The following is a 17065-nucleotide window of genomic DNA, read 5'->3' as shown; positions in this document are numbered from 1 at the left end:
TCACCTGCTGCTGCCCAAGGGCCAGGTGACCCAGGAGGAGGACAGCAGCCTGGGCTTAGGTTTTTGCAAGAGAAGTCGGGAATAAGAACTGCGTCCTGGCTTAGTTTGCACAGGAGTGCCTGGCTTTTCCTGTTTCAAAACTCTGGGTGGGAAGAGAGAGAATGGAGATCTTTTGGCCCAGCAAATGGCCAGGTTCTCCAGTTGGAGGATCTCGGGGGGGGGGGGGAGTGTCTGTGCAAAACCTCTTTGAAGGTGGGGATGGGGCTATGTCAGCCAGAAGCACCACCTGTCCTCTCTGCTTCCAGACAGCCTGACTGAAGCCCACCCACCCCTTGCACAGACACACCCACCCACCCTAGGAAACAGGTTTGCCGTCAAAGGGAAAGAGAAGCCAGAGGGAGAGATCAGCGTTGCCAAGATCACAGCCAGACTCCCTTCCCCAACCTGTCAGGCGGTGTGTTCAAAGGGAAAGGCATGGCAAGGTGGGGGGGGCGGAGGGGGGGCAGCCTCCGACTCCCCCCCTTTCCTTGTCTCTGCTTCTGACAAGGCCTTCCTGCCCTGATGGAGGGGAGGGGGCCCAGAGAAACAAGCAGTTCGCTCTCCCGCTCTTGTCCCTCCAGGTGTTCATTTGTGTGTGTGTGTGTGTGTGTGTACGTACACATGGACTGAATTCGAGAAACTGGGGTGGGGAGCTTGCAGAGGGAAAACGTGCAGACTGCTGGTTCCCATAGGAACAAGGATGCAGCGACTGCAGGGACAGCAAGCCTGCATTGCTCAGGAGAGAAGCTCTGCAAGCCTGGAAAACGGACCTCTGCACACACAGCCTCCCAGTCCCACCCTAGGACCGGCTCAGCAGCGAGGGGAAAGCCCTCTGCACACGCTCAAAAGCACTCTCACTAAGCCCGAATGCAGGAAACAGGCCTGGGGCCCCCGTCCCCAAAGCTCCCTCTTTGCACCTGCCCCCTTGTGAACTTGGCTGCAGGGCTGATGTAGGGGGGGGGAAAGAAAGGGTCTTGCCCCACAGGGGTGGGTGTCAACCAAAGGGCCCCTGGGACTCCTTCCCACTTGGGCTACATGACGATTTGAAGGTGCCAAGTCCTAAGCACCCCTGGAGCAGGTAAGGATGCTTAAAAGAGCCGACAGTGTGATGCAGCGGCAAAAAAGGCAAATGCTGTTCTAGGCTGCGTCCACAGAAGTCTGGTGCTCAGATCAAGGGAAGGAATAGTGCCGCTCTGTTCTGCCTTGATCAGAACCACACCTGGAGCCCTGTGTCCAGTTCTGGACACCACGATTCTAGAAGGATGTTGACCAGCTGGAAGGTGTGCAGAGGAGGGCAGCCAAGATGATGAAGGCTCTGGGAACCAAGCCTGATGAGGAACGGTCGAGGGAGTATGCTCAGCCTGGGAAGGAGGAGACTGAGAGGAGACAGGATAGCGATCTTCAAATATCTCAAGGGCTGCCACGTGGAAGAGGGAGGAAGGGTAGGACTCGAACCAGAGGCTTCAATATACAAGAAAGGAGATTCCGACTAAGCCATCAGGAAGAACTTTCTGACAGTGAGGGGCAGTGGAAGAGACTCCCACAAAAGGTTGTGGACTCTCTTTCCTTGGAGGTTTAAAAGCAGACGTTGGAGGGTCCCTCCCTGCTTACCTTGTACACCTGTCCATACGTTCCATTGCCGACCACCTCCACCAGTTCAAATATTCCAGCAGGATCCTGTGGAGGGAGAGAGAGGGGTGGGGGTGTTAAGATTCATTGCATATATTCAGACGCCAGGCAAAAACTTTCCTGTTCAACCAAACCTTTGGTTGACTGACACCCAATGCCCATTTAAAATGTGTTGGGGGGTGTTGTTAATTGGGTTGCTTTTGTTTTGATCATGTATTTTGTGATTTTATATTGCGATTTTATCCTGTGAAACACACTGAGACCTGTGGCTATAGGGAAGTATAATAATAATAATAATAATAATGATAAATTTTTATTTATATCCCGCCCTCCCCAGCCAAAGCCGGGCTCAGAGCGGCTAACAACAATAAAAGTAACACAGCATTCTAAAATCAATTCATTCTAAAATCAATTCAAGTCAAATTAATGGCAACCATTGTGCTAGAATTCTGTGAGGATTGCCATTCAGACATTCAGACTGAGTCCAAACCAAAGGCCTGGTGGAACAGCTCTGTCTTGCAGGCCCTGCAGAAAGATGTCAAGTCCCGCAGGGCCCTTGTCTCTTGGGACAGAGCGTTCCACCAGATCGGGGCCACGGCCGAAAAGGCCCTGGCTCTGGTCGAGGCCAGCCGAACCTCCCTGTGGCCCGAGACCTCCAAGATGTTTTTGTTTGAATACTGAAAGGTCCTCCGAGGGACGTACCAGGAGAAGCAGTCCCGTAGGTACGAGGGTCCTAGGCTGCTTAGGTATACGAATTTAAGTAAATAAATAGATGATGATGGTGATGTTCTTATGATACATGTGCCTCACCTCAGCACAAGGAGGCAAGTCCCCCTGGGGAAATGGTTCAGAGGTCGCTGCCCCCCCTCCATTGCGCACGTCCAGTCCTGCCACGGCTCCCCCCCCCCCCGCCCCCAAGAAGGCAGCAGCCTGGGCCCAGTGCCACACCTCTGCAACCCTTGCAGGACCGCCCTCCCCTATCTGGGCTACGCTCGACAGTGGGACACATCCCTGGAGGCCAGTATTAATAGCTTCTCATTAGGGTCTGTGTGTGGGGGGGGGGAGAGATCTGCAAGGAAGAGCCGCTTCCGTCTCTGAGGGCCAGATCCAGATCTGAGAAAGACCTTCGGCTGAGACGCCTTGAGGAAGGTGCACCTGAACGGGGCGCCATCCCTCCATCTCAACCGAAGACAGCAGCACCTTCACTGCAGTGAGGGGAGGGGAAGGAGGACCCCCTCCCCCTGGAGGAGCTTAGGAACATGAGAAGAGCCTGCAGGATCCGGCCCATGGCCCGTCTGGTGCAGGATCCTGTTCTCACAGGGGCCAGGCAGATGCCCTTAAGGCGAAGCACAAGAACCACTCCCCTCCCTGCCTGCCGTTTCCAGAAACTGGGATTCAGAGGCAGGTGCTGCCTCTTCCAGTGGAAGTGAGTTCCCCAGTTTAACTCTGCGCTGTGTGAAGGAGAACCTCCTTTTATCTGTCCCAAAACCTCCACTATTCAGCTTCATTTGGGTGCCCACAAATTCTGGCATTATGAGAGGGGGAGGAAAATAGTTTTAAATAAATTTAATAACAATTTTGTTATTTGTACCCTGCCTGTCTGTCTGGATTGCCCCAGAAAAGCCTTTCTCTATCCACTTTCTCCCTGCTATGAGATAAGGGAGGTACAGTTTTGCTATTTCTGCTTTAATTACGTCTTCGTGCTTTTATCTTGTGAATCGCCCTAACACCTTTTGATGGTGTAGGAATCTGATTCAAAATAAAAATAAAAACGCCACGCACAATTTCATACACTTCTATCTTTCTGCCCCTAACTTGCCTTCCCTCTAAGCTCAACGGCCCTGAACGCTGCACCCCTTTCGTTTTGGTAGCTCTTTTCAGAGCCTTTTCCAACTCTGCAAATGCCCTTTTTGAGGTGAGGCTTGGCGGGAGCTCAAGGGCCTTGCTAGCTGATTGTGGCCAGGCAGCCCTTGGCCAGGAGACCCCGAGTGAACACCCGCCGAGGAGAGAGAGATCTGTGAGCTTCTTGAGCGAGAGGAGGCCGAAAGCCAGCCTGGAGAGGAGATCCCAGAGTGGGACAGGGGCCGGGCCAGCCAGCAGCTGCTGGGTGCAATGGGATACCTTGACTGCAGCTCTCCTCCTCCTCCAGTTTCAGGAGTGCAGCAGCCCCGCAGCACCTGTGGCCCAGCGCCAGCCGCCTCCTTGGAAAGCAGATGGAGAGGGGGGGCTGCTTCCGATGCCGGGAGGACGGGGTAGGATTACAACCGTCTGAGGCTCTGTGTGCAGGCACCAGGGAGAGGGTGCCTTGGTTTCCTCTTTGTGGAGAGACCTGCCTCACAAGCCTATTACTGCAAAGGCGAAGACAATCACCACCACCAAATGGGCAAAATCCCTAAGTGGTTTGCATGAAATGCGTTAAGGTGGTTTTTTTAAAAAAGAGAAAAGGTGCGGTTTTCTGTCCTCACAGGGGCAGAACAGTGGCCTGCAGGAAACCTGCAAGCAGGATTCGAGCACATGAGCAACACTCTCCCATCCTGTGGGTCCCACTAACTGGTGTTCAGAAGCATTTCTGCCTCCAGCTGTGGAGGCAGAGCAGAGCCACTGTGGCTAGCAGCCCTCCATAGCTCCCTCCTCCTCCTCCTCCTCCTCCTCCTCCTCCTCCTCCATGAATCTGCCTAATCCTCTTTTTAAGCACTGTGGGTTAAACCACTGAGCCTCTTGGGCTTGCAGATCAGAAGGTCAGCGGTTCGAATCCCCGGAACGGGCTAAGCTCCCGTTGCTCGGTCCCAGCTCCTGCCAACCTAGCAGTTTGAAAGCACGTCAAAGTGCAAGTAGATAAATAGGTACCGCTCTGGCGGGAAGGTAAACAGCGTTTCTGTGCGCTGCTCTGGTTCGCCAGAAGCGGCTTAGTCCTGCTGGCCACACGACCCGGAAGCTGTACGCCGGCTTCCTCGGCCAGTAAAGCGAGATGAGCGCCTCAACCTCAGTCATGAGGACCATGACTGGACCTCATGGTCAGGGGTCCCTTTACCTTTAAGGTAGTGTCTGTGGGAGTATATTGTATTTTAAAAATGGGGTATCAGAGTTGGGACTGAACCCCTGCCTATGATGCAGCTCTACCCTATAAAGCAGATTTTCCGTTTTCTCAGTGGGACATTGAGTGCTTTCCCTGACCCTTCCCCTCCCCTGGCACACCGCAAAAGGTGCAGGATTAGCAGGGTGGCGCTGTGGGTTAAACCACAGAGCCTGGGACTTGCTGATCAGAAGGTCGGCGGTTCGAATCCCCGCAACGGGGTGAGCTCCCGTTGCTCAGTCCCTGCTCCTGCCCACCTAGCAGTTTGAAAGCACCTCAAATTCAAGTAGATAAATAGGTACTGCTCCGACAGGAAGGTGAACGGCGTTTCCCTGCACTGCTCTTGTTCACCAGAAGCGGCTCAGTCCTGCTGGCCACATGACCCGGAAGCTGTACGCCGGCTCCCTCGGCCAATAAAGCGAGATGAGCGCCGCAACCCCAGAGTCGGCCATGACTGGACCTAATGGTCAGGGGTCCTTTTACCTTTACCTAAGTTGGTGGCCACTGCTGCTGTCTCTAGCAGGAGGGAGTTCTATAGTTTTTATGCAGCATTTAAAACCAAAAATTGCAAAGAAATACATCGGTTGAAAACAGAAGCCATCAACAAAACGTTCAGCCAAGTATTGATAAAGTATCGATAAATAACAGAACAGAACACGCTTGCTGAGACAGCTGGGTCTTCAGGGGGTGTTTAAAGCTGGCTAGCGTTTCCCGCCTCGTGAGTAGCTCATGGAAGGCTGTTTGGCTGCTGGCCTTCTTGGCTGGGGCAAGTGAGAGGGCAATAACAGCAGGAGTTAAACAGGGTTCCGGTTCCTGGTTGAAAAGATAAACCCAGTCCTGTGCTGCATTGTAAGAACTGCAGGGTTTGAGAAGGGGAGTGCCGCTGCCAGCGCAAAGTCTTCGGCGGCAACACAAGGTGAACAGGGCTGTTGCGAAATGTTCTGTGCCTGCTGCATCTGGGCCAGGTAGAAAAAAAACCCTCTCCTTCCATCCACAGGGGAACTGGAAGTAAGAAGCCCAAAACAGCAGCTGCAGAACCCTGCAGGGGGAGGACACGACCAGACAGACGGACGTCCCACAGGCAGGTGTGGGTGAAAGGCATGTACGGATCCCTCTGAGGGTTTAGCACATACCTCCTTGCACCTCTGCGAGGGCTTAACGCCCCTCCCGAATACAGCTGCCATTGTAACATCTTATCTAACACTACAACTCAGGGACTGCCAATAATAATAATAATAATAATAATAATAATAATAATAATAATAATAATTTATTTATACCCCGCCCTCCCCAGGCAAGGCCGGGCTCAGGGTGGCTAACACCAAATATAAAAACAATTGATTGAAATACAGCTTAAAAAACAAGATTCAAATTCAACATTAAAATGCAACCTCATTTCAGTGGAAACTCAATCAAAAGCTTTTTGGGGGATGAAAGCGTCTAGTCTTCACCAAGGCTAACGATCCAGACTGGTCCTACGTGGGCCAGAAAAAAGCCAGGGAAGTCCCCAAATAGGAGTTCCAACACAGAAGGAGAAAGGAAAAAGGAAAGAGGGGGAGGGGATCAAGTTGATTCCAAGCCAAAGGCCATATGAACATATGGATCAGGCCCATGGCTCTGCCCTGTTCTCACAGGGCCCAACCAGATGCCCACTATGGGAAGTCCACAAGCAGGATTCGGGCACAAGAGCAACTCTCCCCTCCTGTGGTTGCAGGCGACAGGTCTTCAGAAGCACTGATGTCTCAGACAGAAGACTGAGCAGAGCCAGCGTGGCTGGGAGCCTTCCATGGCCCTCTCCTCTCTTCGTTCAAGGCTGCTGAGTGCTGGAATAGTTCAGACAGACAGAAGAAACGTCTTCTTCGCGCAGCTCAAAGTTAGGCTATGGAACTGCCTGCCACTGGAGGCAGGGATGGCCAGCCACCTGGATGGCTCTAAAAGAGGATGGGACAAATCCATGGAGGGGGAGAGGGGGATTGATAGCTGCCAGCCAACATGGCTCTGCTCTGCTTCCACGGGTGCTTCTGAATTCCAGGAAATGGCAGGAGGGGTGAGCTGCTCTTGCGCTCAGCAACTGCTGGAGGGTTTCCCATCCTGCAAGCTGGACTAGAGGGGCCACCGCGGTGCTTGAGTCTTAGGAGTCCTCCTCCCACCAGCTCAAGAACCAAGCCGTGCTATTTCCCCACCCGACGCCCACGACGCACGCCCAGTCCAAGGTACAAACATCCCCGTGCGCTGGGGTGTGTGGGTTGCCAAGGCAAGGGCAAGTCCCTCCTGGAGGCTTGCCTGACCGAGTTGCCAACTGAGGGAAGAGGTGCCCCAGTTAAAGGTGCTGCTTTTGTTTCGCTGCGTGCCAAGAGTTCCCGCGGTGCACGAGGCGGCGGGGAGACGAGGCTACGAATCTGCAAGTCTACCTCTACCCTGCCCCAGTTGCCGACAAGGAGGACTAAGAAACTGGGTTGCTGGAGGACGCAGAAGGCAGCCCCTTTTCAAGAAACGAATAGCTTTCCGGAAAAAGGAAGAACCAACGAGTTCCACAAGTTAACTGGGCACTGTGTGAAGCCCAAGTATCTCCGCCCCCCAGGCTAGGCATGGCTCCCCTTTCTTCACAGAGTTTCTATGGGGGTCCTGGCTTTCAGCCCACACCCCCTTCCCAGCATTCTGTGCTCCAAGGTGGCACGCAGGACTCCCTCTCACACTGGGGAAGGAGCCAGCCGCCTTCCGGTTCTCTTGGTGGTGGTGGGCCTCTAACCCCTACCTCCCTCCTTCCCCAGCCTGCCAAATCCAGCGCGTGGCTCCTGGCCGTGGCCCCCCACCCCCCGCAGGACAAAGAGACCCTTTTCTGAGCCGGCTCTCAGCCTCCCTCGGATTCCAGGCCTCCCAGCAAAGTCTGTCACAAGGCTTGACTTGGGAACGAAGCCAGAAGCAGCAAATCTCTCCGGCCACCTGCCACCACCACGCCAACTTCTCCCCAGGAACTCAGGACTCCAGGGTCTCTTGGTTGTAGGAGGCGGGGGAGGGAGGGGAGGTGCCACTGAGTCAGGGGGCACAATCTGCATAGGAAAAGGGAAGCGAGTGGTTTGTGTGGGGCACACCTGTTGGAAGTGTGTGGGGAGCAGAGGCGCTTGCTCCCTTTGGGGTCGGAGGAGGGGGGGGCGTGGGAGGCGAGACAATGGGAGGGGGAAGGCTGCACAATGCTCCTTGGCACTTGGGAGGGAGTTTTGGGGGGGGCGGCTGTGAGTCAGGCGTCGGGGAGAGGCAGGAAGGGAAAGAAAGGGAGAAAATGGACGAGCAGAAACAGCCGCCCACTGGCACAGCTCTCTCCACAGGCCCTGCCCACGCCATGCGCCAGGAGGAGGAGGAGGGCTCCCTGCGGCATCGGCAGCCGCCCTCACCTGGAAACCGGAACGGAGCCTGCTTGTGACACAGAGGGAAATCAAGCGAAAAAGCCCCAGCATGCAGGGGACACAGCAACTGTTCACAAAGAGCAGCGCACCCCAAAAAGCAGTGACCCAAGGGAGGGGCTGGCTGAACCTGGTGGTAACCAAACAACCCCCCTTTGTGCTGCACATTGGCAGCTCCTGCAAAATGGGCGCATTTCCCCTGGCAGATCTCCAGCAGTGCACAACCTCCAGGGTGAGGGTCAGGCAGCACCTCTGAGCCCCAGAGCAAGAGTGGAGCATGGGTGTGTGGAGACCACAGCTGTTGCACCCAGGACACCCACCAGTGGGCTTCCCATTGGGGCATCTGCAAAGAACAGGATGCTGGACTGGGTGGACTGCCCCCCCCACACACTTTGGTCGGATCCAGCTGCTGAACTCCTTCTATATATGTACTGCTGACTTGTTGGATTTATACGCCACCTTGTTCTCTATGGAGCTCAAGTCAGCTTACACGGTTCTCCGCCCTCCTCAAGTAATCCCTGTAACAGCCCTGTGAGGTAGGCTAGACCAAGAAGGGCAGAGACTGGCTCACAAGCTCACGCCCAGTGAGCGCCATGGCAGCCGAGTGGGGACTTGAACCCTGGCGCTGCTCCCTTCCAATTTCGCCAAGGGGCACATTTCGGGGTGGCCTTCCTCTGCGTCAGCTCAGGGTCTCCTGTCCCCCTCCCAACGCCCAGCTCCTCCCTCTCTTCTGCTCTCCCCCCATTGCACACTGCCAGGGTCTCCCTCACCCTGCTGCCCGGTGTTAAGTGCGGGGGGGGGGGACAAGGGGGGGCGGGAGAAGCGCTGCCCTAGTGCTCTGCTCAGAGGCTTCCCGTCTGCCTTTTAATTACAAATCACCTGCTGGTTGCCGGTTTGTAATCAGGTTAGGCAAAGACCCCTAAGCCGATTTGTGGGGTGGCGTAGGAGCCAGCTCCTGCTGACAAGCCGCAGGTCTCAGCCAGGGGGTGGTGGCTTCTCTCTGCTCTTGGAGGGGCAAGGCACACACACACACACACACACACACACACACACACAATTCCCTCCCAGAGGTGCTGGGCGATGTTGGCTCTGGTGGGGAGAAGGGGTGCCGCCCCACAGAACAAGACAATCAGCAGTGAGGCTGGAGGGGGAGAGGGTGGCATTTCTGGTCTCTCATCTCCATGTGTAAAGAGTCCCAGAAGCCCACCTAGCACTGAGAATGAAAGGCAAGCCGACTGGATCTGGCCAAACAACAACAACAACAATAATTCATTATTTATACCCCGTCCATCTCTCCGGGTTTCCCCAGGCACTCCGGGGGGCTCCCACCAGAATATTAAAAACATGATGAGACATTAAAAGCTTCCCTGAACAGGGCTGCCTTCAGATGTCTTCTAAAAGTCAGATAGTTGTTTATTTCCTTGAAATCTGGTGGGAGGGCGCCACCACCGAGAAGGCCCTCTGCCTGGTTCCCTGTAACCTCACTTCTTGAAGGGAGGGAACCGCCAGAAGGCCCTCAGCGCTGGACTTCAGTGTCCAGGCTGAACGATGGGGGTGGAGACGCTCCTTCAGGTTTACTGGACCGAGGCTGTTTAGGGCTTTCAAGGTCAACACCAACACTTGGAATTGTGCTCGGAAACATACTGGGAGCCAAATGTAGGTCTTTCAAGATCGGTGTTATGTGGTCTCGGTGGCCGCTCCCAGTCACCAGTCTAGCATGGAGCGCATTGCAGTAGTCTAAGCGGGAGATAACTAGAGCATGCACCGCTCTGGCAAGTCAGTCTGCAGGCAGGGAGGGTCTCAGCCTGCATACCAGATGAGTACCAAAGGCTCACCTTGGCCAGTATGCAACATCCGGTTCTTACAGCGGCCAACCAGAGGCCTCGACTGGGAATCCCACAAGAAGGATTGCAGCACAAGAGCCACTCTCCCTCCTTCCCGCGGTTTCCAACAACTGCACAGCCTTCATCAGGGCGAGGGGCCATTGAAAGCCCTCTGCTCCTCCATGACTTTGTTCTCTTTTAAAGCCGGGAATGCTGGCAGCCACCGCTGCCTCCTGCAGCAGCAAGTTCCACAGTTGAACTACACGAAGAGGCATTCCTTTTCCTACGCCGCCGGCACTGCCCGTGTTCTGCATCCACCTCAGAGAGGATCATAGGAAGCCTCCTCTCAGAAGTGGACAGACAGGCAGCTCACCTGGCACCCTCCAGCTGCTCTGCGCCACAACTCCCACCCGCCGCCACCCAGCAGGGCCACACGGGATCAGCCAGGGATGAAGGCTGGCAAAGTATGCTTTAAGATAAGCTGTCCCGCGCGCGGGCAGCCCCAGAGTGAGAGAATCACAGAGCTGGAAGGGACCCCCGGGGTTGTCTACTCTAGACCGACCCTCTGCAATGCAGGAATGAAGAAAATCTGGCAGGTGGCCCCCCGACCTCTGCTCAAAGACCTCCAAGAAAGGAGAGCCCATCCCCAAGGGAGCCACAGCTTCACACCCAGCCTGGCGTGGGCCCAGCATCCTCTTTAACATCCGCACTAAGCGACAGGGCCTGTTCCCCGGGCTCAGCCACATTGGAGGGAAGCTGCAGGCTGAGCAAGAGACTGCGCCAAGAGTCATCCCCCCCCCACTCCGCCGAAGAGGCAGAGAGGCGGCTCCCACCCAGCTGCCTCCTCAGTCTCCATGGCAGCCTTCCTGAATTAGATGCAGCTTTGGCTGCTTCCCTGCCTGCCTCCAGCTCAGCTTGTTCTGATGGATCGCAGGGAGGAGTGGCGGCCCCCAGGCAGCCCTGCCACCAAGCCCCTCTTGGACCTGCCACCACCAGACAGACCCTTGGTCCATCTAGGTCAGTGCTGCCTACACTGACTGGCAACAGCGGCTGTCCTGGGTCTCTCCCAGCCCTTCCTGCAGATGCCGTCGGGGATTGAACCTGCGACCTTCTGCATTCAAAGCAGGAGCTCTGCCACTGAGCTATAGCCCCTCCTGTTCTGCCAGGACACAACCTCCTGTCCACCCCGACAGAAGCCCTGGCAGGTATTGCCCCTGACCCTCAGTGCCAGGCTCTAGGCGCAAGGAGAGCATCCAGGTCGTGTCGCGAGCCCCACACTGCACTTTCGGCAAACAGCACGCTTCCCACGGGCTCCCTTATTTCACAGGGAGTGTCACCTTCTGGGTTCTTGCTGGCATCAGTGTGGGTCCATCCCCGAGACTAGGCGGCGAGAAAAGGGTGGGTGGGGAGAAGAGGAATAAGAAGGCAGGGGGTGGAGGGGGGGCAGCAGCAGCGCATGCAGGAGAGAAATTGGAGCAGCCAGGCCTACGATCAACAGCTTTGCCAACAAGACGCCAACCCACCCTCCCTCTCCTGCTCCACATCCGATCCAGATCCACACTGGGGGGGGGGGGATTTTCTCCCCAGAAGCCTCTGCAATTCCCCAGCCCTCCACCCCACTTCCTGCCAGCAGACAGGAAAGTCCCAGGTTCTCTGGCACCTAACAGACATTTGACCATAGGAACGTAAGGAGAGAGCCTGCAGGCGCAAAGGGGCCCGTCTGGTCCAGCACCCTGTTCTCACAGTGGCCAACCACAGGATCACAGAATTATGTAGAGAGGGAAGAGATCCCAGGGATCATCTAGTCCAAACTCCCGCAATCCTGCCTTGGGTGGGCTCAAACCACCAACCTTCTGGTTAAGAGCCAGATACACTGACCCATTGCGCCACAGAGGCGCCTGTGGGGAATCCACAGACAGGACATGGACACAAAAACACTGTCCCCTCGTGTGGCTTCCAGAAACTGGCATTCAGAAGCATTGATGTCTCCAACCATCTGAAGGCAGCCCTGTTCAGGGGAGTTTTTAATATTTAATGTATTGTTTTTAACACTCGATTGGGAGCCGCCCAGAGTGGCTGGGGAATCGCAGCCAGATGGGTGGGGTATAAGTAATAAATTATTATTATTATTATTATTATTATTATTATTATTATTATTATTATTAAGTAGCACAGAGCCATCCGACAGCCCTCTCCTCCTGCATGAATTTGCCCATTCCTCTTCCGAAGCCATCCAAGATGGCAGTCATCATTACCTCTTGTGGCAGTGAGTTCCACAGTTTAACCCTGCGCTGCGTGGAGAATGACTTCCTTTCATCCATCCTGAATCCTCCAGCACTCAGCTTCATAGGAAGTCCACGAGTTCAAGTGTTATGAGTATTTTGCCACTGCCTGGCACTCGGCTGGACTGGCAACTGAAAACCTAACCCTGAACCTGGGCTTGGGAGGGGGAGGAGAAAAGGCATTTGGGGGAAGAGCCACAGCTCAGTGATACAGCATGAGACTCTGAATCTCTGGGCCGGCGAGTTCGAGCCCCACAATGGGCAAAAGATTCCTGAATTGCAGGGGGGCTGGACTAGATGATCCTCAGGGTCCCTTGCAACTCTTGTGATTCTAAAAACAGATTAAAACCTGCACGAGCTTTCTAAACATCTGCTTTGTGTGCAGGGTGTCCCAGGATCAGTCCCCAGAGGCAGGGCCAGGCAGGCCTGGGAAAGATTCTCTGCCGGAAACCCTGGCCAGCCGCCGCTGCCAGTCAGTGTAGGCAATGCTAAGTTGGACGGAGAAAGGGTCTGACTCCAACCAGCTTGGAGGCTTCCTCTCTGGACCTGGGAGGACACAACCCCTGCAGTCCGCAGGGCAGGCCACTCCCCACGAAACTCCCACCAGTGGATTCTGCAGCCCACTAGCCGGAAACTCCCTTAGCTTCAGACAGTACAGAAAACGAAGGTCACTTATCAGAGATGTTTTAGTTGAGGTTCCTGAAATTGCGGGGGGTTGGACTGGGTGACCCCAGGATTCTATTACTCTTTTCCAAAGCATGGCCGTTGGCTGGACGCTGGCAAAAGGCAACTTGTTCCCAGTTTCATGTGGTCCAGAGGAACACACAGCGGGAGGCCTCCCTGCAGGGCTGTTGGCTCAGCGCCCCGAGTCACAGACTTTGCCCTCCCCTCCTCCTCCACTGTGGGCCTCTAGGAAGGACTTTGCCTCCTGCTCCGCACGGTGGACGCCCCTTCCAGCCTTCCTGGGCATCCCCTCTGCAAAGAGAAAGCCCTTGAAGGAAGCAAGCTTCTCCACCTCTGTTGCTGCTACTGCTGCAGCACTCTCTTCCCTCGCCACCACCAAGCCAGGGCGTGACATTTCCAGAGCGGTCTCCGCGGCAGGAGGTAGCCAGGCGCCAGGCCCTTCCCCAGACAGGCACTTGGACTCCCTATTAATTCACTGCACAGACGTCCCCGGGGGGGACGCTTGAAGGCGAACCGCAGTGGCGGAGCTCGTGACCCTGGAGGGAAGAGGATAGTTACACCACCACATCCAATTCCCCCCACTAGAGATCAAGCCACAGGAACGCACCAACTCAGCTTCCAGGACACAGAAAAAAGCACAGCCGCTGGTCTAAAAAGAAAACACCCACCAAGCACAAAGGGGGGCGGGCGATTCCTTCGTGGATTCGCTGAACCCAGCTTGTCCTTGCCTCCAAGAGAGGGTGGCAGGGACACCTCTGAGACATGTCACAGAAACACCTAAGGCAGGCACCCCCAAACTCGGCCCTCCAGGTGTTTTGGGACTACAACTCCCATCATCCCTAGCTAACAGGACCAGTGGTCGGGGATGATGGGAACTGTAGCCCCAAAACATCTGGCGGGCCGAGCTTGGGGGTGCCTGACCTAAGGTGTCAGGTGCTGAGCTTGGGCCCACTGCGGCCTGGACGCTGCAGCCCAGGATTCTTCAGTGAAAGCTTCCTGCATTGCAGAAGGTTGGACTAGATGACACTCAGGGCCCCTTCCAACCCCACAAGTCTGCGATTCACAGCCAGAGGACAATGCCAAACCCTGCCAGTGCCATCCAATTCCTGCACAGTCCCTTTGCCTTCCGAGGTTTCACCAGACAGTGCATGGATGAACTCAAGAGGGGAGTGGGGAGGGGAGGCAACCCTGGCTGGGCACCGGGGCCAGGAGGAGGAGGAATCAGTGACTTCCCAGGGACTTTTCAGACCTGGTCAAGGTCCTCCTAGGCAGAGTGGCAAGTGGGGAGGAAACCCTAAGGTGCAGACAGCAGCAGCAGCAGATGGAAGAGCTTCCCTTTTCTTAGAATCAAAGAACTGCAGAGCTGGAAGTGACCCAAAGGGGCATCTAGACCCTTTCAGCAAAGACAGCTGTGAGGAGAGACCCTCAAATAAACCTAGTCCAGCATCCGTGTCCCCACAGTGGGTAGCCAAGTGCCCCAATGTCTTATCACTCATGAATTTGTCTGTCTGAGATGGGGGTGGGTGGGATTAAGATATCTGCAGTATTTACTTGCCCATCTCTGTTGGAGAAACCATGAGAGCCAGCGTGGCATAGAGGTTAGAGCAAGGATCCCCAAACTTGGCTCATCCCTAGCTAACAGGACCAGTGGTCAGGGATGATGGGAATTGTAGTCCCCAAATAGCTGGAGGGCTGAGTTTGGGGGTGCCTGGGTTAGAGTGTTGGGAGAGAACCTAGGAGAGAACAGCCTGGTTCAACCCCCCCCCAAACTCAGCCAGGTGTGACCTTTGGGGCCAGTCATTGCTTCCTCTTAGCCCAGCCTACCTCACAGGGCTGCTGTGGGGATTAAATGAGGAAGGGGAGGACCATATTTTTCCTTGGAGAAAAGTATAAATGCAGTAAGTAAATATGTAAAATGGACCTACAAGCATTATCAGACCGAGTCAGCAAGAATCTCCAGGATCAGCATTTTTGCAGTGATGTGGAAGACTCACCCCCCCCAACCTCATTTTCTTCACCTCTCAGAAGGGGTGGGGGGTTTAGGACTAGGCTGCTGTGTGTTTGGGGGTGGGGTTTTTCTCCTTTTCATCTGGGCGAGGCCTTTCCATCAAAGGCATTAGGATGGCAAAGGAATCCACTGGGCACCCCCAAGATGGGGGTGAAGAGAAGCGGTCTGGCTCCCTCCCTTGTAGCCCAGCCAGCCTGCTTGCAAAATGCTTATTCAACCAGAGCCACCGGGAGAGGAAAAGCAGGTTGGGGCAGATCCGCCTTGAGCAAAGAGAGCAGCCCCACCCTGGAGAGAAGGCAGGAGCGGGGCGCTTCATCTCATGCGAGAGGAGAAGGGCTGAGAGAGAGGAGCAGAGCCGGCTGCTCAGATCTCTTCCCCCAGCCCCAGGAGGAAGGGGACCCAAGTGGTCCAACCCCTTCTTAGAGCTGGAACAGGCAAAAGGCACCCTGTTCTCACAGGGGCCAACCAGATGGATTCGAAGGCAAGAGATCTCTTTGCTCCTGTGGTTTCCAGCAACTGGCTTTCAGAAACAGCTGTGGAAGCAGATCAGAGCCTCACTCATGGCTCACAGTCATCAATAAATAGCCCTTTTCTCCAGTTCTCTTTTCAAGCCATAAAGGAGTGAAAGCTGTGGGAGTGAGTTCCACAGCTGAACACTGCACTGCATGAAGGACTTCACTGTCAGGGCGCCTAGACACCATGTCAGGTCAGCTTGCACCTGTTGGGCTGACGGGGGGGGGGGGCTCATGGTTTGCATTTCAGGAAGCAATGCAGCCAAACTGCACACTGCAGGGACGCTGGAGGAGAGAGAGAGAGGACAGAGAGTCGGCTGAAATGTCTTCCTGGTTTTGGCAGCCAACCCAAGACTTCTCTGTTGAGCCTTCCAGAAGTTTGGGGGGGGCGGGCTTGTCACTCCTCTCTAACATGGTGGCCTCACTGGTGGACAGAATCACAGAACTGCAGAGTTGGAAAGGACCCTGAGGGTCATCTAGTCCAACCCCTGCAACGCAGGGATCACAGCTAAGGAATCCCTGACAGACGACTACACAGCCTCTGTTTAAAAGCCTCCCCCACCCAACACACAAATGCAGAAGAGGGGCTGAGAGGACAGCAGCACCCCCCCAAATGCTGCCTCCACCCCCTTTGGAGGGAGTGGCGTTCGCCCTTGTCAGCTTGAAGGGCCTCTCTCCTGAATCCTACATCACAAGCGGCAGGTGAGCGGCAGGTGAGGTTTCACCCTGGGTGGGGGAGACAGACTCTTCCTTCCCCTCTCCCACTCCCTCACCCCCCCCAAAAAAGCAAGTGTGGATTCTCCTGCCTTTCCACCCTCCCTGCAGAAGCACTCACATGAGAAAGAACCAGGAGCTGGAGACAGATTTGCTGGGGGAGAAACAGAGCTGAAACTGGAGCTCTGGTTCCCCTGCTGCCTGCCTGCCTGCCAAGACGGTCTTGGGGGGCCTGTTCTTTGCAACTCGAGAGGAAGGCGGCTATTGCGAGGCCAGGAACAATCTGCCTTGCTCCCAGTGTGCGCTGCCTGGTTCAAGGACAGCGAGAAAGAGAGAGAGCGAATATATAAAAGCATGAAAGGGAAGATTGTAATTCAATCAAGGCTAACATGCTGCAGTCAACAAGTTCTCCCTAGCAACAAGAAAGCATGGCGGTGGCATCAAGGCAGAGAGATCCCTTTTCAAGCGCGGAGGCCATGCAAAGGGAACACACAAACACACACACGGTCTGCCGCAGGCTCGTGCATCTCAGATAAGAGCCAGAAACCAGCACAGTGGGGCGAAGGGGAGAGAGGCAACCGAGAGAGAAAGGGGTTTTTAAAAATATTAGATCCTTCAGAGAACTCCAGAGCCGGAAGGGGGAAAGGGCCAGGGGGCAGCCAAACACCTTCCCCAAGGCAGGCACACATGCACACCCCTGCAGAGGCATTGCAGGTGGCTAGTCTGGATGACCCCCTGGCCCCCTCCAATGTTGCAGTTCTGTGATGCTAAGGCGCAGCAAAGACCCCTGCCTCACCCCGAGAGCAGGCGTGCTGCGAGGGAGGCTGAAAGGAGCAAGTGAAGATAGGCTGGGGGTCAGAGAGCAAAAGAGAAAGCAGAGGGCCTGGGGGGTCCTTGGGG

The 17065-nt window shown here is 55.3% G+C and overlaps 1 protein-coding gene across 8 annotated transcripts in view; it reads right to left on the bottom strand.

The window, feature by feature from the left end:
- The window catches only part of MINK1 (misshapen like kinase 1), a 57449-nt gene that overhangs the window by 37428 nt on the left and 2956 nt on the right, over positions 1-17065 (bottom strand). For all 8 annotated transcript variants that reach the window (XM_081886692.1, XM_081886693.1, XM_081886695.1 and 5 more), the window contains exon 2: positions 1651-1716. In XM_081886692.1, coding sequence (XP_081742818.1) covers positions 1651-1716 — 66 coding nt within the window. The remainder of the gene's footprint in view (positions 1-1650; positions 1717-17065) is intronic.

The sequence above is a fragment of the Podarcis melisellensis genome (assembly GCF_964234715.1).
Source record: "Podarcis melisellensis genome assembly, chromosome: 13".
Lineage (NCBI taxonomy): Eukaryota > Metazoa > Chordata > Lepidosauria > Squamata > Lacertidae > Podarcis > Podarcis melisellensis.
Note: the sequence above shows the minus strand (reverse complement) of the source record. Positions and strands in the feature narration are given on the sequence as shown.